General features: G+C 37.8%; 1 protein-coding gene across 8 annotated transcripts in view; it reads right to left on the reverse strand.

The window, feature by feature from the left end:
- LOC105398597 (segmentation protein cap'n'collar) overlaps positions 1 to 26,856 on the reverse strand; it is a 90,663-nt gene that overhangs the window by 46,276 nt on the left and 17,531 nt on the right. For 2 of the 8 annotated variants that reach the window (XM_048624227.1, XM_048624228.1), the window contains exons 4-6: positions 15,120 to 15,191; positions 14,312 to 14,431; positions 13,519 to 13,564 (exon numbers count right to left, since the gene is read on the reverse strand). In XM_048624227.1, the coding sequence (XP_048480184.1) occupies positions 13,519 to 13,564; positions 14,312 to 14,431; positions 15,120 to 15,191 (238 nt within the window). Of the gene's footprint in view, positions 1 to 13,518; positions 13,565 to 14,311; positions 14,432 to 15,119; positions 15,192 to 21,009; positions 22,542 to 23,157; positions 23,510 to 26,856 lie in introns of those variants that run through there. The other 6 variants (XM_048624221.1, XM_048624224.1, XM_048624225.1 and 3 more) reach the window with 6 other exon arrangements.

The raw sequence follows: 26,856 nt of genomic DNA on the forward strand, positions 1-26,856 counted from the left end.
CATTTCAAACTGCTTATTGTTAGAAATGCGTATCGGAGTTACTCCTAGGACTCCCAAGAGGATTACTTTCCGGTAGACATGATAAATTATAATATTTTGACATTTCATAGGGAATTTTTGATCGATCACACTATTGTAAGACGATTGACAATATTTTGTTATGCAGTGGTAAAAAAAATATGATTTTATTTGCAGCATGTACGTATTATACCTAGCTTTTGTGCTTTAATCCAGGTATAAAAATTGTTTTCAAATACAAGGTATGATATTTAATTATATAGTTGCGGAAGGTATATTAAAGGTAGGTAGGTGAAGGGGTCATGAAGGATCACCGTAAGACACCCTGTAAGTCATATAAAGGTAAAATTCATCATCAGCCAATAATTATTATTATTATAAATTCTTTATTGCACATAAAAAAACATTGTACAAAGGCGAACTTAATGCTAGTAGCATTCTCTACCAGTTAACCTTTGGTGATGTCAAGAAAGTGGTTGGTAGTGCGATAGGCTGAGAGGAGAGAAGTTTATCTACTTAAAACGAAACACAGAGATATACTTACTTATACATAATAACTATACATATTATATACCTACATATATAAATATATTCCTACATTATATTATAATATACCTAATACATACTAATAATACAAAATATACTAAAATAACTATAATTTAATATCATCGTCATCAAATAAAACATTAGTATTTAAAATCAATTTTGTTGATCGATAATCATCCACTGCTGGACATAGGCCTCTCCCAAGGAGCGCCACAACACTCGGTCCTCGGGATTCCTCATCCAACCACTACCGGCTACCCGCCTAAGGCCGTCAGTCCAGCGGGCAGGCAAAGTTATATAAATAATATTTATGGTTAAGTATTAATACGAACAGGTACATACATAAAGCATATTATATTACCCTGCCATACACCTCTATAGCTAAAACATACATAGTCGCATAGAAAGAATCGCTATAGAAGAAAAGAAAGTCAGAACTTTCTTTAAGGCGCGTGCGTTGAATTCTTTTGTATGGCAGCGGCGGAGGGGTTTCATAGTGACTTTCTTTACGCAGGGAGGGGATGTGTCTGGTAGATATTGATATAAGCAACAAGGCCGCCTCTTTGTACCTACTGTTGTATTTTATATTTTTGTTCTTGGTGCAAATAAAATGTTTTGTTTATTATTGTATTGTAATGTAGTGAAAAGGCGGCCAATTTACCTAATATTATTTATTTTTAACATTGCAATACTAGCCGGGTTTCGCTTTTTAGGACATTTAAAATAAGCTATAAATTTTGACAGCAAGAAATGAGATTTACGGAAACGCTCATAGAATGAAACTTTAAACAGAGATTTTAAAGATTTGTCGGCATTTAAAATTAGAATTTGTGCTTTTTGAATGGACATAAATGCTGTCGGAAATATTTCTAATCAACTAGGTATATTATACGCTCGTGTATCGTTAATCTAAGGCCCTAATAAAAGAAAACCAATATCATCATGGCTAAGGTTAAGATAAATAAATTCTACGAATTTGGCTCAATTTTGTCACGCACTCTTTATCATTATCTGATATTAACGAAAGATTAATGACAATGTAAAAATAAGATACCGAATGATTAAAGACTATTTACGAGTATAACGAGCCGTGGTGGCGTAACGGATAAGGTCTCGGCTTACATTCGTGAGGCCGTGGGTTCGAATCCTGTCATATACCTATTAATGAATTATTCACAAATAACGAATTTAAGGGCCTGTTTCACAATGTCTGGATAATGGCTACCTGTGGGATAAAAGACATGCTGTCACTCTCTGTAGTTATGTTTTAGACAGTGACAGCATTACTTTTATCCGACAAGTAGCCATTATCCATACATTGTGAAACAGGCCCTAAGTAAAATTTTATTGTACATCTCCGTACTCTTAAGGTAAAGGAAAAAATCGTGAGGAAACCTGCACATCTAGATTCTAGAATAGTAGGCAGGTACCCTAAGTGCCAACTCGCGACCTATCATGTTAGAACAAATGTCCAGCGAAAAACAGGTTTTTTATTTGTTTTATTTATAATTTTTTTTTATATAAATATGTGGGGACATCTCACACACGGCCATCCGACCCCAAGCTAGGCAGAACCTGTGTTATGGGTGTCGGACAGCTGATATATCTACACAAATACATAGATAGATAGATACTAAATATAAATATCAACACCCAAGACCCGAGTACAAATATCTGTGTTTAATCAAATATCTGCCCCAGCCGGGAATCGAACCCGGGACCATCGGCTCAGTAGTCAGGTCACTAACCACTACGCCATTCGGTCGTCGAAGGTGGCTCGCTTGCGAGTCACCTCAGACTAGCCCTTCGGGGATTACAATTGTGAGGATATTATTATGTTATACTGTCTGTATTTAATAGCAAAGATTTGAATAAGAATATAATCCATTAAAAATGCCTTAAACTTATTATTAGGGATCCATTTCCGTTCTTACAAAACCATGTTTTTGTTTGTATGGATATTGGATAGTCCTCTTTATATATTATTATTTGTTAGTTATAAAATTAGGTTAAAGTCATGAAAACTTGAGTTTAAGTTTAAATGCAGGTTTAAAAAAATTGCATTAAGGTTAAAAATATAACTAGAAATAATGCAATTTAGTCAATTGTAGATAATAGACGACCGAATGGCGTAGTGGTTAGTGACCCTGACTACTGAGCCGAAGGTCCCGGGTTCGATTCCCGGCTGGGGCTGATATTTGTTTAAACACAGATATTTGTTCTCGGGTCTTGGATGTGCCCAATGGCAATAGGCCCGCCCCCTATTACATATATCAATTGTATTTTATCAAATTAATTCTTAATAAAACTAGAAATAAACTTTGGCCAACCTGAAAAATTCTTAGGTCTCCTTCCCAAAAAAACACCACACAACCGCGATTTAATTGCACTCAACACTTAAAAATTAGTCGCGACAATTTGAAAAAAAAAACACTGTCACCGCGTAGTGAAAATGTCAACTTTTTTTCTCCGAACAATGACTGGCCACTTAAAAATGCAGACTAGACATGACCTAGCAAACTTTTTGGCGGCACTATGATTTTCACTTTTTTTCAAACCGCGACGCCGGCAAGGATACCGCTCCTTACAGCCACACTCGAATAATGCCTGGATGCGACCTTTTTGTCCCGGCACACTGGCTGGTTATATTTTTTTTCTACATTGTCTCGGCCAACCGGTAAGGCGGCCTACTAAAACGCCCGTAGGCGGAGCGAATATATTACCGACGCACGCTCCGCATATACTTCTATCTCTTTTCAACTCTCGAGTGTGTTTGAGTGTGAGTGGGACGGGTATAATTTGGGTGTGCCGTCTCGGAATCTGGTTTTGCGTAATGTTCGTGTTTTTTTCTTCCGGGGAGGCAAGGATATGAGTTATTGAGCCAGAGCCGGTTCGGGTCGATGGATTGAACGTAATGGCTTGGTTATTATTTATACACCAATCTATCTTCAGGTTTATCTGTGAGAAACTATAGGTACTATTTAATAGGAATAGCTACAGTCAATCTAACTTGGTCTCAATTTCCAATTTCCATCCATGTATAGGATAAATTACTTGTATTTGAAGAAAATACGTAAAAATATAATCAAAGTCACATAGGTACAGGACTATGAAAACGAGTGTAACATCCTCTTCAGAATTAAATTAAATAGGATCACATCGTCTCATCCTTCCTAAATACAAGAGTAACCACCGTATACATGAAATATTTAATAGCATAGATGATCTATATACGCCGGAGGGCGTCCCACGTATTAAAATAAGATTTCTTATTAATCGTCTCCACTTCTCAAATTCTCTTGACACTTACCCATATCCCTGTATTTTTAAGCCCATCCATACAAAGGTTGTCTGGTTACTTTCTCATACTGCAAGGGAAAATGCAGGGCAAAAGAAGACCTGGCAGTAGAAGAACCCACTGGCTACAGAACCTCGCCGAATGGTTCAATATGTCCACCATAGAGCTATTCCGAGCTGCGACTTCCCGGGCCCAAGTGGCCATAATGATAGCCGACCTACGATAGTAGATGGCACCTGAAGAAGAAGAAGGTGCCTTTCTGCCAGAGCTGTACTATACTACGATGCTATAGATTTGTTTGATGTCCACCAATTAGCATAGTACTCGTGGGAACAGATTTCTTTCACGTCATCGCAGCATAGCTTCACTCCTGTCTATCTATCCCCTGCTTCAAAAGTTATCGTTTCGACATTAAGGGCTGATTTTCCAATAGGTAAAAGTTATCTGAGGAATAATTCTGATGCTGTCGCGACTGAACTTTTGTATTAGACAGTGACAGCAACAACTTTATTCCTTAGATAACATTTATATGACTATTGAAAAATCAGCCCTAATTTTATTCTGGACAACTTTTGTTCAACAAAATTAAGAAAATCGCGAAAAAAATAGCATCTTCGTATACATTTTGTTGGTCACGTGAATTTTTTACTATTGTTTAGCTGTAGTTTAACATGCACCTGCGTTTGGGACGTTCACTGTGAAAATAATCTTCGTTCGTTCGTTCCCTTTGAATATAAGGCAAGCGCCATCACCATAAAAAGTCATCTTGAAGAACAAGTAGGTAACTATTTTTTTGTATTGTCAGAGCGAGTATATTTATTTATATATTATATTATTTATTATATTATTTATTTATGTATTTATTATTGTATGTCATTTATGTGTTAAATTATTTTTTTGAAGAGATCGCTCTTAGCGATAAGACCACCATTTGTGCAATAATGTTATTTAAGTTAATTTTAAGATATGTTTCATGGTGTGCAAATAAATATTATTATTATTATTCCACTTTGTATCAGTTTTTAAAGGAAGTGTTAACGTCCACAACTTTATTTAACACTCTCGCCCGTGACGTCACAAAATGGCGTCCAGTCATCGCCTGTCAGCAGTTTCTGAACGAAAACTATACTAAAATCTGTGTTAGAATAAAATAAACTTTTCTATCCAAGTCCTATTGTCGTTTGGCAAATGCACCTAAGGTAAGGTCCCAAGCATTAGGGGCGTCCCACGCTACGCTTTTACGCTTGCATATAGGTACCTACTTTTCTTACCACCGCCATAAAATTTACAAGTTCATAATATGTAACTCCTACTATTAAAAAGTTTAATAAAACGTCATTCTACAATGACCACTTCACATACTATACTCGTAAATTATCATCGTAAGTAGCTACATACAATAAATTATCCTTAAATAAATTAATCTTTATAGTACCTACCTACTTATGGGTCCTCTTTCCCTCAAAGTAAATTTAAAAACTGTTTTTACAGCGAATAGCTGCAAATTCCAATTCAACAAAGCAATAGGAACTTTACAATCGGCGACATTAGTGTGAATTTGTAACAACCTTTCTTGGTGGAAAAAAGAGCAATAGACAAAATTATTATATTATATATAACGTTGCGATTATATTACTTACAATTTCCTTACAAATTATTTAATTATTCTGATCACATTTTCAGAAAGTTGAATTCGAATAGCAAAAGCCATCATAAATGCGCTCTAAAGACACATCTTCAATGGGCGAATATAGCATAAACAAAAGAAGCTGAATCAAATAAAACAGGATAGACTGCAAATTCGATTTTCAAAAATACATTCGAAAACACGTTTGAATTACGAACGAATTTCGCACAGCGCGACCGCTTACAACGTTTCGCTTTCGAGAAATAAATTATTGATTAGCGAACGAGCCAGCCAATCAGAGAGCGGCTAAACCCAAGATGGCCGCTGGGGTAGGACTCCCTTTTCGGGAAAATATCCATCCATTTAATTTATTACGTATTGTGCCGGCCGACATTAATCTTTTTCTTGCTTTTATTAATGGTGTAGCTTGTTTTATTTTAATGAAATGAGAGCGATACGGGGGCGCATTTCCCGCCCTTTCGGCCATTTTCTTTCACGATTGCGGCGCCGCCATTTTCCGTCATTATTTTGAGGAATTGATTTTGTAAACACGAATAAGAGCTAAGGGCATATCACTGTCGCAGTATGCGTACGCATAAAAGTGTAGTAAAATTATTACTTTTGTAACCCGCGATGCGACTAGGATGTCAATATGTAACATCTCTTTATACATGATATTGCCCAAAGGGTAACTCACGAGCAATGAAAAAGTTTCACTTACAAAATTACACACCAAATTAACCCATTTTTTCAAAACTTTTAATTATTTGATCAATATATTTAGGTACGTTTTTTAGTTGGTAATATCTCACGCAAGAGATGCGGGTTCGAATCCCGGCGCTGACGTGTACCAATGAGTTCTTTTAACTTAAGTACAATGTATACCATCGCTCTTACGGTGAAGGAAAACATCGTGAGGAAACCTGCATATCTAGATTTAGCACATCTAGAACCCGCAGTGGACCAGCGTGGTGGGAAATGGTCCAAGCTTAGGAAGGCAGTTTAGACCTTGGGGATATGCACAAAGGTTCCACTCGAGAGAGCCAGGTGCAGGTACTTACACCCCCACAGAGAATAGAATAGAATAGAATAGTTGGTAATATATTCTCATGCGCTGTGAAATGCACTTCAATATTGACGGCGTCATTCAGCTAGTCTTTTCCGTTTAGAAGTTATTTCGAGATTTTCTCGCTGGAACTTTTTCATTGCTCGTGGGTACATTATGATGATGAATGTATGTAAGGGAATGTTAGAGAGAAGTATGAAAGTGAGTGCTATATGTTAAATTAATATTGTAACGTTTTGGTTTTGTGTTCCTGTTATGTTACAATGTGTGTGTGTAAATAAATAAATAAATAAATTATGTATTAGGTTGGTTCCTAGACAGTATTGTTTTGATGACTGTTAACCCGCCCGGTTTCTCCGTATCACCGTTATAATTCTGAAGCATCATCATGCTGAGGCGGTATTTCATGGCATTTTTAAGGTTACGATAAGGCCGATAAGAATACGAGCTTTACTTCCGTTGTAAATATACCTAGACAGATAGATTACTCTTTATTTGTACACCAAAAAGAATAATAAAATTAACAAGTTGTAACTTAATTAGATTTAAAAGGCGGTCTTATCACTTATATTGATCTCTGCCAGACAACATTTGGATGGCTGGTATGGTAGATATCTAAGTTAAAAAAAGCTTGTTCTCCTTTTAACAATTTTGCAATGGGTAAAAGTAAGAGACTTTCAATAACTATAAATGATCAGAAATTACAAATCATAATTGTTGCGCAAATTGTTTTGGTATTGAAACTTGCGACTGTTGCTAAGTTAGCTTTGTCGGACACTTGATAATGCTGTGAACTCCACACCACCAACATGACTACCTACATGATATTATGCCTTTTAGAATGCAAGCAAATAAAGAAACAATATTTAAATGGCGACCGTCGAAGTGGGAGTATTGACAGATCTATGAATGTTATCAAGCAAAGTATACCTACTTAGATCAACGATATACACATACAGATGGTGTGTCACATACAAAAACATAGCAAATAACTGTCCACATTTTGTTTACTGTTTGAGGTGACAAGTCCTAGTCTAGCTTATCCGTTTGTCAGTTTGTCACCGACACTAGCCTTGAAGACTGACCATAGACAGCACAAAAAGTCCAAACTCAAAACTAGACGAGACAGTCATTGACCTACCAAATATTATTGCTGCAACATGCTGATACTTCATTTCGGTCTCATGTTGCGGCGAAAGTGTACATTATGCCACATCACGGAGTGACTAGGTTTGTTGGTGTTTCCGTTACGGTAGCTGTTTTTTTTTAAGAAGTTGTATTTAGACTTCAATCGCAGGGATTGTTGAGGAAGAGGTCTATGTCCAACAGTGCCTGTGGATTCGCCATTTGATTATGTATACTGATAATAAAGTTGCTGAAATTCTACGCTTAAGTTTTCACGTGACTTCTGTGAGGGTCCGGACCGCGCCAGATTAAAAGACAGATATTGCTTCAATCTCCTATTATTTTATAACATTAGTTAATAACGATATATTTTTTCATTAACGTGTAAAATACATAAACACAACATATACACGAATTTAAAACCTCCTCCTTTTTTAAGTCCGCTCTTAAAATACCTACCTACTGACAAAATCCGATTTTAAAGTCCTCAGTTTAAACATTTGATTTCCGAACGTATATCAAATTGAAAAACGAACGTTTGACCGAGCTCTATGCTTCAGTGCTGGCAACGTGAAAAAAATAAAGGAGTACTTTACCGCGTACCAAGCATAATAGGTTTAATTCAACAATAACGTTATTAATGACTGGTATACCCAGGGGATAGAGACGTCAGGCTTATGCCTACCCCTGGTATACTGTTGCATTAATCATAATTTCTATGTGTGACAGTAATACATAGAGGCATAGAGGAAGCTTCTAGATTGTTTGTTTTTTTTTTTTCGAAGAGAGGCAAATATGTATATTTTTGAGCCTGATATTTGATTATGTTTTTCGTGAATACTGCGTATGTTAAAAAAAATAGAAGAATATACCTAAATCATGTAAATGTGTGTACAGGAATACCTACCTAAGTCTTAAAATATTTTTTTTTGGAAAGTTGGGGTTGCCGGATTTTATTTTCTAGCAATAACGAGCCAAGTCTATACAAAACCTGTCAATTCAAAACACTTTTAACTTTTATCAACATATTATGTAAACCGAGTAGAAAGTTATAATCCCGAACTTAATTTTTTAACAGCGAACCCAATTTTAAATCGTTCTTCAAGAAACTAATAAAGCGAATATGAGAAGACTGTATCTATGGCGGTGGGATAGTAGTAGCTTCAGGGATGCCCTGAGTGCAGTATTCTATTCTCTGTGGGGGTGTAAGTACCTGTACCTGGATCTCTCGAGAGGAACCTTTGTGAACTCAAGCTCTAAACTGCTTTCCTAAGCTTGGACCATTTCCCACCAAGCTGGTCCACTGCGGGTTGGTGGGTTCACATTATTATATGCTCCACTTTAAAAAGAGCCTCCTTAAATCCTTAATCCTTGTAAATTGGAGAAGGAACCCTATATTGAAAGACGTTCATTGGGGCTGTGTATTTGTGTAACTTTCGTACCTACCTATTCGTTATTTAGGAAATCAACACCCGAACTAAAGTTATGCGCATGGAAAAATAAACAAAATACTCTTTTAAAATAGTTAAAAATCAATGATCACTTCATACAAATATCATACAAAACTCCAACATCACAAAACAGCAGATGATAACTTAACATAACGTCACAATCATACAACACAATGCGACAAAAGATTTTGAAAAATCCTCATAATATCTCCAATTTTGTGCCCGGACAAGAGTCGGCTCCGAAAAAACCTATAATACGATTCCTACGTGAAAAAAAAAACTCAAAGTATTAATCACAAAGAACACTGGCCACGATGACTCGTGGAAAAGTCGGAAGAAAAAATGTATAATTCTTTTTCTGAAACTAGGGTTGGGATAGAAACGTGATTGGAGTCATGTTGTGCGTAGTTCTGGCAGTGAAGAAATATCTTAGGTTTAAATAGTGAGCGTTTATGAGTAACATTAGATAATATAAATTTTTATTACCGAAAAAACAACTTAATTATGTTTGTGTATGCATACTTATATGTGTATAAAACATTTACATATAAGTATATTTTAATTTAATTAAACGAATCAATCACCCTACAATTATTTAATGTATCTGTAAGCAAGTCCGGAAAGTTGGATCCTTAGGATGATTGCGATGATATATTAACCCTCAATCGGCCATAGTTAGTAGGTAAATATGGATCCCACCGAAATCCAATGAAATAAGTAGCCATGGCCGTTTAAGGGTTAATAATCTTAGAAACACCGATTATTTATCGATGACTTTTTCCAATATCCCAACTCTATTCCGAATTTGAACGCGGCGCTGTCACTCTGTAGCGCTGTCCATTTCCTCATGACCTCCGAGAAAGAACCCCATTGTACTGCGGCCCCGCACTTTATATGGATGAAGGGGAGGGCAGCAGACCAAGTGTCGCTGGTCGAATAAGAACTCATTATTGGTCGGTCCCAAAACGTGTCCTTTTCAAATATCGAACATAATCGACTTTATTATTAGTTTTTTTCTTCTTCTCTTTTTGTTTTTGGCGGTTAAAAGGGACGTGGTTTTTTCCCATATTTTTTTTATGAAAATAAGTTTAATTGCGTTCGGGGCGGGGCGTTTTAATTTATTGCGGTTATTTTCAGTTCATTGAGATTTTTTCAGTAAGAAAGCATTAATACAATCTAATCCGTAATTATTATTATTTTTTATGATTTTCTGGGAGGGTTAAGTACCTGTAACACTAAAGTTTTCAAGTGCGACATCCGCACTAAAAAGCCGGGTTGGAGATATCGAACAACACAAATATATTAAATTTCGAGAATAGAAGAACTAATTATGATCTTTAATAAATATCCAAAGCCAGCACAGGATTCGAAACCTCCGTTTACGTTGCGTATCGTCAAATGTCACTGTCAAAATGTAAGGCAAATTTGTTAGTTCCAAAAGTGGCACTTGTTTCTTCCATATGTTTGTGTAGATTCGAAAATAGTATCGAATCCTGTGCTCGAATCGAACCCGGGATCCTTTCCAAAGTAAGATAGTCGCTAGGTATTTCATACACAACGGACGCATCGCATTCAGTACTTACCTATTCTTTGTAGTTAACTTTAGAAATTCACACAAGTGCGTCCACTTCGTCGGCATTGCCGACGCCGTTTCTCCGTACATTTATGAAAATCCGATTGGTCCGATACGTACGATATCGATAGGGGGACTCTTACCTTAAACAGAAATATGGAATAATAATGGTTTTTTAGATACGATGGCAAGGAAAAGCATCCCTAGAGGGGTTGTTGTACGTCAGTACGAAATCTCCAAAAATAAGGCAAAGCCACGCACCATAGACAGCTTAGATTAACAATATACGAGTTAGATAGAGTGTTGTAGTGACGGGTGACACGATCATCCACCTCGAAACATTTTTGGTGTTTTTGGTTTTTGGGTTTTCACAACTTTTCTGGTGATAACTGTTTATTGACGACCAGTCAGATCGAGTGCTCGTCGTACACTGAACTAAACGATTGTCTTATAAATTTGCTTACTCTACAGTCTACACAACAGTGTCAGTGCAAAAGAAACGTCTTGACAAATATCACCCTACTTCTAGAAGATTTGTGACTTTATTTATTGGTACAATGGTTGTCATTAGGTTGAGCTTAACTAAGCTTAACGGTTTGACAGTACAATACAATACAAAACACTTTATTTGCACCAAGAACAAAAATTACAAAAAACAAAACTTAAATATAAAACAGTACAAAGAGGCGGCCTTATTGCTTATAGCAATCTCTACCAGACAACCTTTGGATGGAAGACAGTAAACAAAATGCAAACAGTTTTTAGCTTTGTTTTTGTGTGTGATACTGTATTTAGTTCGTATATTGTAAATCTAAGGCCACGGCGTACGAAATATCCAAAAAGCGAGCAAAGCCACGCACCGCAGCTAGCTAGAGAAATAGCTGAATCACGCGACTGATGTTACACCGTGGCCCCGGCGGGGGTCGAACCCGCTACCCGCCGCGCGGGAAGCTTGTAATTAAACTTATACGTATTAGATATATAATGTTTTTTACTAAATCATTTTTGATAACTTTTGTAATGGAAACTCGAAATGGGGTGCCCAAGTGGCGAATACCACCTGTACATTATCCCCCTTAATATAAAACGAAGACTAGAGATAGTCCAGGTTTAAACCCGGCCTTTGACTACTGATTTGGATGAAATCTCTGGACTATAGCTATTACCTATCTGGTTTCTAAACCAGAACTTTTTTGCCACTCCCACTACCACTATCTTTAGTCTATGTTTTATAATGAGTGATAGATGCATGTAACAAGTGTATCATTTTTTGGTCTTCCAATAAATAAATAAATGAGTATAAGGTATAAGTACAACAGTCTTGCCTGACTGGCTAATACTTTCACAACAGACTAACCCTAGACATAAAAACCACTGAAGAGATATTCCCAAATTTTACCATTATACCATTATCCATACATAGTCCTCTTTATCCCGGAATTCTCACGAGAAATATTTATTTATTACCATTTTCAGGCGATGCAAAGTTTGCAAGCCACCACTAGTAAAATATAATATCAAACAAAATGGGAAACTTTATTTGAAAACGTTCAAAAATTATAAACAATACGGCAAAGCGTATAACCACCCTATTTTTCCAAGTCCACTATCTACAAGTAGATTGCACGGATCATTTCCTGTGTCAGTTACTAAACACATAAGGGGACCTCCCCTTATATACCTAATCTTATGTAACAATAGCTTCACCCCTCGAGCTATAGGGTAGGGTGTTGGGGTACCAAGTTTGATTCCTTACAGGGGTCTAATTGAAATCGGCTTGAGTGGTTGTATATGTTCGTTTGATACAGTGTAACGTTAAAAGGGAATCAAGTATTTAAGTTTTTCACAAAGGTCTTACAAAGCGACTATATTGTACTTACGTTTAACTATAACGAACAATAGGTATGAAACTGGCTCAAAATACGAGTATATTTTAAAAATCACAAGACCAGGCAAGACAATCAAAAAACCTCTGTAAAAGGACAGAGGTTTTTTAATACTGTTATTTGTTAAAAGAACCTAGGTACATTTGTTTTTATTTTTTTTATGGTTAATTAATAATCCTACTAATACCTATTATAAATTCCAAAATTGTAAGTATAGACTGATATTTGTTACCCACTTATTGGACGGATTTTAATGAAATTTGGTATGCATGAAACTGAAAACTTGGTTTAAGTAATACATTAAATTCCCACTGGAAAACTTTCAAAGTCGGAGCGAAGCTTACGGGTAAGTACTTACATCTAATACCTACTTAGGTAATAAAACTATAACTTACCTTTACAGCAAATTGTCTTGAGCACTGGACAAAAACTGCCGAATCTACAACCTACAGTCAAGTAGCCGGTAGTGGTTGGATGAGGAAGGCCGAGGACCAAGTGTTGTGGCGCTCCTTGAGAGAGGCCAGTAGTGGACGATTGCTGGTTGATGATGATGCCTTAAGCAACCTAGGTCGCCTATTTTTAAGGAAGACGTACCTGTCCCGGCTTCATACCATCATTATCTACGTAGATAAACTTATTGTAGTAGTAGTAAACTTATTGTACTTTTTATTGAAATAGTTAATGCTTTTTCCACTGACCAAAGGTCGGCTGGAAGAAATTGAAATAAGTATCTGTACTCCTACTATGTTTTTTTCATAGGAAATGTATTTATACTGTGAAGTGGTGCAATGAAGTGTTCATAAATAAATAAATTCGTATACCTAGCTAAAGTCACATCGTCGAGTTTAACGCAAAACGCGACACACGTTTATCTACGTAGATAAAGATGCCATGCTGCAGAGATAGAGAAAGAAAGAGATACACTTACCGGTCTCAGTATCCACGGTGTAGGAGAGGCCAGCCCACGGGTCATCCTGCGGTGGGAAAATGGACTTTAGTACACGGGAATACGGAATGATTCGGTGGCCTGTAATGATGGTGATACGATTAGATGTAGAAGAATAATGTGATTGAAAAATCCCATTAATGAAATAATATTATGTAGAGTCCGACACCGGTAACTGTGCAGCGAGTAGTAAACGGGCAAAGACACTCCTTATAAATGTGTTTATTTATACTATAACTACTGAAAGGATTTTCATTAAACTTGATATTTACATCAAGCTGAAACTCTAGATTATTAACAATATAGGCTTCTTTTTACCCCGCAGTTTCCACAGAAAAATACTTTTAAGGCGAAACGGAGCCCTCAAATATCTGACAGTCGGGTTGCCCACTTACCCGACAACTCTCTCAGCACAAGCTTGCTTGTGTTGGGGTTGGGGGTGGTGGACTAGGCCTAAACCCTTCCTTCTTTGGAAGGCGACCCGTGCCCCAGCAGTGGGGACGTGATAATTCGTGATGTGATGTGTGATGGAGTCCTGAGGCACCAGCTAGTAGATCATCCTAACTAATATTATAAATGCGAAAGTAAATGTGTCTGTCTGTCTTTCACGCTAAAACTACTGAACGGATTTGAATGAAATTTGGTATATATATGGTCTAGACCCTGAGAAAGAAAGGCTACTTTTTATCCCGGAATTCCCACGGGAAACCTTTTTAATGCGAAGCGAAGCTCGCGGGAACAGCTAGTTGAAAAATAAGTTTTCTCAGAAGCTTACCTCCTTAGTGACCTGGTCCACCTCCAGAAGGTCGGCCTTCACCTTCTCGATGCGGAACTTGTCCTTCTCGTCCGCCTTCAGTTCCTTCTCGTCCTCGGCTGTCTTGAGCTGCGGCGCGCTCTGGCGGGGGAAAGGGAACTAAAGTTTATATGATGTTGTAATATAAGTGGTAGCTAAAGAGGTATAGGGTAGATTTTTCAAAAGCCCCTAAAGTTAAAATGTGATAAGTGACTAAGGTTAGTTTTTAAAAAGGTACAGGGTAGATTTAAAAAAACATATTGATTTCTTTCTTAGAAAAAATATTTTTAGAAAGATTAAAGATAATTTTTTAAAGATAATTTTATCTTACTACTCAGAATACCTTTTACTCTATTCCTAGTATTTCTAAAAATTTCAATGATGTAATACAGAATTTGATAGTACATGGCAACCGAATTGGCTTTCAATTATTTCTGCATAAGCAGTTGTAGCTGGCAAATAGAAAAACAGCCTCTGTTAGATTCATTTGTAGCATTGAGTAAGCTAAATAATACGCTAAAGATTCTTGGTTCGATCCAAGGAGAGAACGAACAAATAGGTGCAGCAATATACATCTGCCTACCCCATAAGGCGTTACAGACTTGAGTGTTAATCTTACTTAAATCTATCTCGATAAAAAGAATTATATAGGGATTTTACCTATAATACCTAACAGGTAATTTAGTTAACACTTAACTTAGGTATCTTACTTTTAGAAAATTATGTTTTATCCATTTTACAGAATAATTTTACAGAGTAATGTCTATGTTAAATAATGGTTATAACATACCGGTAGAGGGTTGTCGAGACAGAACCCCATGTCCACGTCCTGCTTCCATAGCACCTCGATCAGATCCATGTCCTGGGAACAAACAGATAAACACATTAAACCAAAATATTGAGATAAATGATAAACTATAGGTGGTAGTAGGACTGTTCAATTGTTCATAGGGTACCAGTGATAGATAGCGAAATTACAATAAAAACATGATACTTATTCAACTAGTGATAATTAAGTACCATATGTGGAAACAATAATTAAATGAAAATTAATTATTATTATGATAGGTATAAATACTTTAAATGAATTATTTATTTTATTTTGGGAAAACTTACATATTACGAGTGCGGTATAAAAACTTCAGAATATCACCATGTGGCACCATCTATCTTTCAGCACTGTTACTATGTGTAATTCCAAACACACACCAACAGATGGCGTTAACAAACTTGACACAGCTACTCGACACTAGGTGGCGCTCGCTACTAAACTACAGCTACTCACTACTAGATGGCGCTTGTACAAGATTTAAGCTTATGGTATAGAGGGCGCTGCATGCGCATTTTTATAAATAACCATGTTTGAAATTTCGGGGAAAAAATATGTTTTCGCGAAGTGCAAGGTCGACCACGGTCAAGGTACAGAGTGTCGGCCGATCCACTGTCCAAAACATTAACATAGGAGGATATTAGTCACACAAGACAAGTGGTTATACAACTTATACCTACTTCTACACAAGAATAATTAAAGATAAACATCTCGTAATCTGTACAATAGAAAATTCTAGTATGAAAATTCAAGGTAGGTACTGCGATGACGTCAGACGCAGTCGTTGAGAGTTTCTATAATTGTAATTGGCGCGGAAAAGGTCTAAAAAGAGGTCCTTTGTGCCTAGTTTGGAACATTTCCCACAGGTTCTAGGTGGTTACTAGTTATTATTCTGTGCTTGTCCACTGTCCTTTGCCTTCCTCATCCAGCCTCTACCGGCCACCTATCTATCGAGGGCGTCCCACGCTTGCCTGTTCGTGGGTTTCTTCTGATAATTCGTCTGTCTTTACGGTTTTTGGTTCTACTGTAGATTATAATCAGACCAATTCGGCAAGCAGATTTTAAGATGTATATGTCTTTCTACCTACATGCTTTTAAGTATATTTAAATTTATTATCAAAATGGTGGAAGTAGCCTTGAACTTGATGTCTTGAAAGATCCGTTATACCTAACGGGTTTCGGTTTAGTTACACTTTTAAATTCAATTCAGTCTTTTATTCAACACGCGAAATTCAATTATACAAAATCATAAAAGGATGGGATCAAATGAGGTACTTCTAGGTAGAGATGTCTTTGGGAATGGCCAAGGCTAGTGTTGTAATGTCAAGGTCAGCCAGAAGAATTGAGTCAGTCGCTGACTGCCCAGAAGGGCTAGTACGGGGCGCATTTAAGACGTGACAAGAGTTTTGCATCGCGCAGCCTCAAGAGCGAGCACGACGGAGAACTTTTGTCACGTCTTAATAGCGTCCCGTGCTACAGAGCCAGGGTGCGCCTGTCTGACTGACGTATGTAAAGAACAGTTGCTACGTTACATAATCATCATCATCACAACCCATCACGTCCCAACTGCTGGGGCCCGAGAAGCGGAAAAGAGTTATAGGCCTAGTCCACCACGCGGGCCTAGTGCGGGTTGGTGGACCCCAACACAAGCAAGCATGTGTTAAGAGAGTTGCCGGGTAAGTGGGCAACCCGACTGTCAGTTGTTTTTAAGCTGCCAGATAGCCTCTGACCAGGCTTCACGTCAGGCGATAAATTTCTTAGGAAAGCTAAAAGTATAATCAATAGTTATTTGACCAAGTCAATAGCAAAGCAACAGAGGTAAGTCGGTCAAGGCGGTCGCAGCAACATACATAATACATAAGTGGCGTATGTGCACGCTAGCTTCTTTTAAGGCAAGTCGGGTAAACAGGGACTTTTAGCCATTATGGTCATGTAATGGCCGATCAATAAATGGACCGAAGATAATAAACCCTACCCAACTAACTGTCACTATAACGTTCTTCGTTAGTTATTTTTTAACAGCTCTGTATAGTATACAGTCAATAAAATTATGAAAACGGAAATGGATCCGAATAATAGTATAATCCGGTATTTAATAGACGACCTTTGAAAAGAGAATATCAATCGGTATTTTATTTTTTACATGCATTTCAGTTTAAGTAAATAAATGACAATGATAAAGAGTCTGCAATATGGCACTCTTTATTTTCATTTATTTATAGTTATACTGTGCTGATGAATTTAATACATGGCTAAAACCTCGCTAAACATTTTATTGAGTTTCCGTTTTGCCTACACTTATTTTCCAGGCTGTAAACCAAATCGATCCAATACATAAAAAAATAAAACCGCAGGATTCAGAGACAAAGGTAATTGACACATCCAGCCAGCACCGAATACCGTTCAAAAAGGTTACAGAGTGGTCACTCTATTTTGAAAAACTAAGCTTCAGAGCGCTTTATCTCCATTGTTTTAAACGTGCCGATTGTACGACAGCTCTCGTTTGTTCGTTTTTCGCCAGTATAGAGTGACCCCAAGGCTGGAGGGTCGTTTGCCGACGGGACGTCTGGGACACAGAGCCAGTAACCTACGGGACAATCCATTATTCTGAGGGTACTAGGCATTTCCAAACAAAAGGTTTCCATTTGGTAATAGAGAAAAGCTAACTGTGCACCAGAAAGCAGTGCCAATACCAATAAAGTGATTACACGAAGTACATGAAGGGACCCCTTTTTCTTTTTACGAAAAAAACAGGGACCCCATAATTTCACAAAATAGATTTATAAATATATATGATGTAATCGAGAAATCATAGGATACTACTTAAGACGCCCAAAAACGTAAGTATTTGTTACTTGTTAGCTTAAAAAAAATACGATGTTCTTAACCTCAAAATGTCATCGAACTATTAATGTACCATAACCTTCAAAACTACACTAACTTGGTCTGTATAAACAAATAATGCTTTAGAAATCACAGACCAACCTTTACTGGTGATGAACTCAGACTTTTCAGAGATTTCCATTTTGTCTTGAACTCCATTTCTTACCTGAACGATCTCGGTGGAAGGTCAAGTTTATTTGGTGTTTGTTAATGCCTCGCTAATTTTGACGTTGCAGAATAAATTAACTTGTTTTCTCAAAGTTTCATATTTTTATTTTCTTTCTTGGGTAAGCCGTCGTTTAAATCTACACTACAATAACCTAACCAAAACCACAACGTTAAAAACCAACGTTAAAAAAGTCCCATCACTTTTTAACGGCTGTGCCGATTTTGATATAATATGGCTACGGACACTCGGGGTAACAATACCTTATGATCCAAAAAAACTAATCAAAAATCGGTACAGAGCTGTTTGGGAGCTACACTAACACAGTCAGATTCACACACACACTGACATACAATTACACAACGCGTTAAACATATAACACCCCTCTGTATCGTCAGGGGTTAAAAAGGATGTACAGTGCCACAAACTTATCTGTTCCGTTGAGAGCGAACTAATTTGATCCATATTTACATCATTATTTACTAATGAATTATATATTTATATAGATAAGATGGGTTAATTAAAACCACAAGAGCGAATTACCACTACTGGCAAACTTAAAATCTTATAGAATGAAGAAATATTACACATTTACGTGATCTGTCACCGGAACAGATAAGTTTGTGGCACTGTAGTTTGTTATAATGTACCTTAGTAACCACGACACGACAAAGTTACGTGTAAATCATAGATTATAAATAAATAACTAGATGCGTAATATACTCTGCGGCTAAACATCGTTATCTATTCCACACGTGCATACTATTTGCGAATTAATATTGTTTACATTTAGAATCAGTGGCCTACTATTGATCTAGACCTAAAGGTATCTAGAATAAACAACAAAGCTAGCATATTTATCTAAATATGTAAACACTCCAACCCGCAGTGGACCAGCGTGGTGGGAAATGGTCCAAGCTTAGGAAGGCAGTTTAGACATTGGGGATATGCACAAAATATTTACGTTTCTACTTGGTAATATTCTGATACGCTATTAAACGTACTTTAATATTACAGAGGGCGTTATTAAGCTAGTCTTTTCCGTTTAGGAGTAATTTGGTGTTTCACTGTAACTTTTCATTGCTCGTGAGTGTAATGATAGATTATATGTACCTATGTTGTATGTATGCATAGGTAAGCCGGTATATCCTAACATTGTAACAACAGTAGTATTTCCAAACACGAGATACTTACGACATAGATTGTTTACTATTTATTATTGGTGTCACTTTCTACGCGATTGATGCCAAAATGGCGGCAATTGGCCATACGGCGTGGCCACGTGCTAGCGAAGGCACATGTACGTAAGTAAACACAGCGACAACCCAAAAGCATGCATCGGCATCGTTGAAATAAATTTATTTAATTAGTGTATGTAGCCCTATTTTTATTCTTATAAACTCTCTTCTATCCAAATGTTGTCTGGTAGAGATTGCTATTAGCAATAATCTTGTGCTGTTTTTATTTTTAAGTTTTATTTTGTATGTTGTTGTATTTTGGTGCAAATAAAGAAAATTGTATTGTATTGTAAATAAATAATATTCACACATTACATAAAGACATTCAACACAAAAGTCGCATAACTTTGGAGCGCTTCCACAAAAAATAGATAAGTACATTAAATCAAAGATACATTAAACCAAGAACACTACTTTTTTCGACGAGGCTTAAAAATCTATGTATGTTCAGGCGCTGTATTTCAGGCGCACAGAAGCAAAACAAGGCAGATGAATACCAAACCTTGACACAGTCAGTAATCCACTCTGACAAACCCTTGTCCAGTGTTTGTCATCATTAATTTTCAATAACGGAAGTAACTATCTACTACTAGTGCAATTCAAGTGAGATGAACAGAGCATACATAGTAAAGATACACTTGTGCTACAAATGTACCTGTATCTATCAGATTCACTCGGCTATTAATAACGACACACGCGCTCGCGTTAGGGCAACGTCCATATGCACGTGTTTATCAGCCGGCGTGGGTACTTGACTTACTATTCAAATGCTATTAGGAAGATACCCAATGGATTATAAGAACATCAGCAGGGCTTAGCACGGGACACAAGAGACGTGACAAAAGTTTTACATCGCGCACACTGACATCGCGCGGCCTCGAGACTTTCGAGAGTGAGTGCGACAGATAACTTTTACCAAAAATTGACAAAAGTGAGTGTCTTGCGCCCCGTGCTAGGGTAGCAGTAGGCAGTTAGAAAGAAATTGAGAAATACTTTTTATGGCATTATTTGCAAACACACTTCGTTTATCTCTGTAAACATAGAGACTGATCTGAAGCATGAATATAATCTTTAAGTTAAAAAATGTGTCTGGAGAAACATACAAAAAAATACCGACCTACTAAATAATTCAGTTGCTAATAAAAGCAGCACTGAAAAAAGTTTAACACAGACTATGCAAAACACACATCGGACCATTTTTTTTAAACAAACACTCTTTTCCGCGCCATTTTTAAAACGTTCGCTTTATAACCTCTGAGCACCACGTTTGACAGTTCACTTTTGTTTGTCGCCAATGCAAAAGGAACTTGGCACATTATGCATTCGCCAGTCAAATGTGACGAAGCTGACTTTACAATTAAAATTATTGTAAACAATCGATTTTATGTCAAACCGATCGTTATCAATCTTATTTTTTTTTGCTTTTAACTTCACAAAATTTTATACAAACGGCCAGCATGTCCATAAAAGTCTAATTTGAAATTAGAATTCCAATATATTTTTTCTAAACAGAAGCGCACGCAAAGCCAAACTTTATCATCGAAGTCTTAAAGCCTAAACTCACCTCTTGGGTCAGCTCGTCACCGGTGTGGTGCCCTTCATCAGGCTCGATTTTGAATCGTTTCTGCTCATCAGGATTGGAAGCGTCATCCACTGACGCTAGCTCCATCTCACTCACACCACTGGAACTAGCCGACGTGAAACTAGTGCTCGGCCGTTCCCTCTTCACGTTCAGAACCAACTCCTCGTCAAACATTGGCGCCAAGTCGTAGACCTCATCCGCTTCCAGATCTAAAGGGGTATTTTCCAGCAGATACTGCTCTAGATTCTCCTGTTGATGCTTCACGTCGAGATAGTCAAAGTTATTCCGCAACTCTTTGACGTCGTCAAGGAATTCATTGTAATCTTGGAGGTCGGCTATGTTCTGGTCAAACACCGAATGAGGTTCGCCGATTTCGAACTTTTCCGCTTTCGCCGTGAAGTAGGGTACAAAGTCGTCGATCGCGTTATCATCGTACAGATCTTCTGCGTCCCTTTCCTTCTTGACGTTGACATCGAGCAGATCGTCATCGTCTTTCTCCTTCTTGATATGCATGGCTTCAGGCGTTACCAGAAACTCGTTGACATCAAAAGACCTGGTCGCGATTTCAGCGAATATGTCCGATTCGGTTCTGTTCTCGAGAAAGTCTGCTGAGAGCGTGACGACGGCGTCCGGGGCCGGCTCGGCTTCTGGCTGCGATTCCTCGTCAGTAACTTTAATTTCTTGCGCCACGTTGTCGTCCGCAGAAACGCCATCGCTTTCAGTTGTGCTCACATCATTTTCATTAACCGTCGGCTCGGCCAGTGGGGGCGCGACTGAATCGGTGGCGACATTATTAACTAAATATGTATGAAGTATCGGCCGATTACGATTCCACATCCGGGCATTGTATTCCGAGTTGTGCGAGTTGTAGCGGCCCAGGGAGTTCAGCTCCTCGAAGAGTTCTCTCTCGTAGTTGATGAGGATGTTGTCGAGAGACTTGGGGTGCACGAAGCGGGGCCGGACGAGTGTGCGGGCTTCTTGCTCAGACCAGTCCGTGCCGTTGGAGATGTGCAGCCCCGCCATCAGCTGGGTCTCGTTCTCCAAGTATTCGTTGGGGTCGGCCTTCAGAAGGCTGAGGACCAAAGCTAAGCGAAGTAGCTCATCGCCATATAGCTTTTTCAACGCGATCATGATAGCGTTTTGGTGTTTTTTTTTTGTTTTTATTAAAGTAATATTCAGTCTTTGCAGCTTAGATTTATAATTATTATGTTGAGCACTAAAATACTGAGATCATACGCAACCTTGTCGGTACGCTTTGGGGCTAATTTAGTTTTTGAGTCCGTAAATTCGAATTTCTTCTATTCACTTCACAATTCTTCCTTTTCCGTTTGTCCGGTGACATTTTGCCGGAGCGTCACTCGCGGCCCGCACTGCTGGTCATTGTTCTGAGGGTCACTCGCGTAGAAGACATTGTCTATGATCACTTTGTTCTGCACAGATAGTTTTGTTTTTATTTGCACTTTTACTGAAAATTTCCACGTATCACTTGTTATGTTCCGATACTGAAGCAGTCTCTGAATTAATCGATTGGGTTTAGTTAAAAAATAATTAAGTGTATTCAGCAACGAAAATTACAATTTCAATAGGTACTGTCGAAAACTTCCATTGTTTGCATGAAAGTTTTCACAGTCCTATTTTCATGAAAAACTATTTCAATTAATTTGAATACAGGAATAACAATTAGTTTGTTACGTGCGTACACATTTGTTCTGTAAACCTTTGGCCTCTTGTTATTTATAATTCAACAAATTTAATTAAAGAGCTCTTTTGAAATATCAGTTTTCAGTTGATACATGCTGTAGGTCAATAACTTCACTCATCTAATGTGTCTCATATTAAAATAACCTTAAAATCTTAAGCAACAAAAATACATGAAATGCTACGTATAATTTATTATAAGCCATCTTAGGGCGCACGCGCGCCAACAGAACTAGGGGTCGAAGTGGTCGCCATGGCCGAAATCGGTCGGACCAATCAATCATCATCAATTTATTATATATATGCATTTCATATGTGCGTAAAAACATAGGTATCTTCAGTTATCATAACATAGTTATTGATAATGAAACTGATTCACAGTTATGACATTCGCTATTGACTGATAACGGAATAGATAAAATTCTAAATTACACAAAACACAACACTGATTGTCATTTGTCAACAGCGTCAACTAACGAAGAAAGTTCACACAAAAAGAGTCAATCCAGCCAGGAGAAAAAAAGCAAAAAGTTCGAAAACACGAAAGTTTAAAATTCGAATTTCCAAAAAGGAAAACAATGGTCTTTGTTTACGTTCGGAAACGCGCGGCGCGTCGCGAGCAGCAGCTCGGACGTTTCTGAACGAACTGCGAAGATACAACCACGTTTGCAGACTCAATGCGAAAACCATTTTACGATGGCCTCGCCGAAGTTGGTAATGACTCCGGCAGACCGGTACGGCTAAATTGGACGCCAAACTTAGGTCATAGAACGCACTTGCTAAGTCGCAGCCTTGTAAATGTCATCTCTTTGTGATTTTCTCGATTTTCCGAACAAAGAAAATGCTCACAGTTTTCTATGATTACTGAATCTTAATCTGAATGCTTAAGGTGACTATGAAGCCCGTATTTACTCAATTTGGCTAGGTATAGCCACGCTTGCACGGTAACAACTGAACACAAGGTCAAAGACCTGTGTTTTTTCTAATCTATGGACATTTATGTTAGCACGCTGTTGCCAAGCGAACAGTAAGCGTGATTTAAATTACAAATTTTACGATATAATGTCTATTTTTCCTAAGATAGTATCTAAGTGAGTAGTAGCGGCTACGAATTTAGTTACTTTTTTATTTATTTATAGAGTGTTTATACAATCACAGTTGAATATTCACAGTTCTTTTATGTGAAGATGATTACTTCTTAGAATTGTTTACCAAAACTGCACAAGAAAAGAATGACGTAAAAAAACTTGCTAATTACGCGGGAAAATCGAAAGAAAAGCGTCCACAGATCAAAAGTTGTCAACATTTAGAAGAAAAAAAAACTGCAACGACCTCGCCTGTTTTCAGCCTGGATTCCGACGGACATTTATTTAAAATATCATTTGTATGACCTAAAGGCCATTGCTTTCACTGCCGTGGATAAGCGCCAAAATTAACAGAACCAAAATACGATGAACTCCAATTTCTTTGATTCTGCTCCTAATGATGGTTTATCAAGATGTTCGTATAATCAACTATGTTTTTTCTTTACATCCCGCCAAAGAGGTAAACAATTTGCGAGTTGTTTTTCTCAATTTCGTAAGTTTAATGTTGCGAAACTTTAGAGTTTTGTTGTTAATTATAATTCTGTTATATTTAGAACTTTTGATGCCACTATACACAAACAATACTTATATAAATAACACCTCTTATTTTTGGTAGGGGTTAAAAGAAAACCTCAATTTAAAAAACACGCGTGTGCAAAACTATACCACTTTCCCCTTTATCCATCTACAACGCCTACAATATAAAAAAAAATACTTTCACCGCGTATTCAGCTATTCTGCTACTTTCTACGAATCTTCAACTTTTTTAAAAACAACTGCCATCTCCTAAATTGCACGAACGCAATCGTTGTGTTGGAAAATATCTAACTATGACTGTGGGAAATTTATTTTAAGTTGTAAGTCCGCCTTTGTCTTTTAGTGTGCATTGGTAACCGTTTCATAAATCATTTAACAAAATGCGGACAGTTTTTGCTTTGTGTTTGTATGTGACACACCATCTTATTCGTATATTGTTAATCTAAGGTCCAGTGGACCGGAGGGCGTCCCACGCCACGCTTGCCTTTTTATGTTCTCCACCGAATGACATTTGGGGACGATGAGAAAGTCTTCTAATCCATCATTGCTAAGAATGGCAGTTACTGATTCCATACCCGACATGTCAGATCGACTGTCGCTATATCGAGGTGTTGAGTTTTTCAATACCACAACTAAATAAGGATGTTTTCTGTCCAACACTCAGTAACCAGTGGGGTCACTCTCTTAATATACGAACGAACGAACGAGAACTGTCACGCAATCGGCACGCTTAATACAACGAGATTAAGTCGTGGTTAGCGTGGCAGATTTGCTGTGCCGAAGTTTCGGAGCGCTGTGCTAAACTACGGCTCTATCTTGTTGTTAGCTATACGATATGATACATATCTAGCTGAAAACCAGCGCTATGGTGTGGTTTAGTATACCTGCCATAGCATCGAGCTGAGCTAGAACCCATTTCGGCACCGAAAAGCAACATTCATGATCATTTTTTATTTCGTTTTATTACTCTTTAACCTTTTCTTGTAAATGTATGTGTTGTTTCGGTGTGTGTCTGAAATAAACGAATTTTCTTTCTTATTAAGCGTACCGATTGAGTGACAGGTCTCGTTCTTTCATTCGCCGATTCAGAGAGTGACCCCGCCAGTTGCTATGCCGTGCCATGTGCTAACCTTCCTTGCCAAGTCAGCGTTGTGCGGTTTACCTTACAACTGCCATGTTAGGTTCAAGACAAGGCTGAGAGCTATAAATAACTGTTACTGCCATAAGAGCTGTGTTTAAAAATGTAGTACTGAAGATACAGCCTCTCTTGGAAAGGGAATGTCACTGAAACGACGATACGGACCCAGATATAGAACGGCTATGCTGATTTTGATAAAAATATGATTGAGAATACTCGGTGTAATATCATGTGACCCAAAAACACAAATTGAAAATGGGTTCAGCCGTTTTGGAGCTACGCTACCAGACGACCGAATGGCGTAGTGGTTAGTGACACTGACTACTGAGCCGATGGTCCCGGGTTCGATTCCCGGCTGGGGCAGATATTTGTTTAAACACAGATATTTGTTATCGGGTCTTGGATGTGCCCGTAAAATGGCAATAGGCCCGCCCCCTATTACATTGGGACTAACATAACACTCTGGCGAAAGGCGGGTGCAGCAATGCACCTCTGCCTACCCCGCAAGGGAGTACATTAGTACAAGGCGTGAGTGCGTGTTTGTGTTTTTTTTTTTGCTCCCAGAGTCAGAACCTCTCTTTTATATTGGGGGTTAAAACGGGCTTATGGACGGCGATAAAGTAAAGGACCCGTGCCGCGGAGACAGGTTATTACATGCGTCATCGCCGGCAGTGCTGAACCTTGATTTGACGACAACCATCAGAGGTGCGATCACAGGATTCGATACTGTTTTCGAAACTACACTAAGGGTCACTTTTACCAAACGCTAAACGTATATAAAATAGTACTTATTTAAATTAAATTTTAAATACATTTTGTACTAACTGACAGACGTATGACAGGCTACTAAATACGTTTAGCGTTTGGTGAAATTCCACCTAACATATGGAAAAAACAAATGTCACTTTTGGAACTAACAAATTTGCCTTACATTTTGACAGTGACAGTTGACGATACGCAACGTAAACGGAGGTTTCGAATCTTATAATCGCTGCACAGACTCACCAAAAAACACATGACGCCTTGACGACTCACATTTAATAATAACATCATTATTATTTCACGAAATCTCGCGGCCATTTTGGCAAACGCTGCGCTTTTACCGTTTGCATTATCCGTTTATTCCAGAAATATTTCAATGTCCTTTGGAATGATTAAGACAAGGGACATACATACATGTGTCTCGGTGGCCTCAATGCGTCTTGTGTGTTGCATTAAAAACTAAAATTAAATGTTATTTATGCAGTTGACCGCCAGTGGGATGTAATTGTGGTACCTACACGTGCAAGCCGTTTTCAGATTTCATGATATTTTCAGTTGAAATAAAGAGATTCTGGTAAATACGAGCGACACCTATTCTATTATTTTATT

This window comes from Plutella xylostella, chromosome 11 (assembly GCF_932276165.1).
Source record: "Plutella xylostella chromosome 11, ilPluXylo3.1, whole genome shotgun sequence".
NCBI lineage: Eukaryota > Metazoa > Arthropoda > Insecta > Lepidoptera > Plutellidae > Plutella > Plutella xylostella.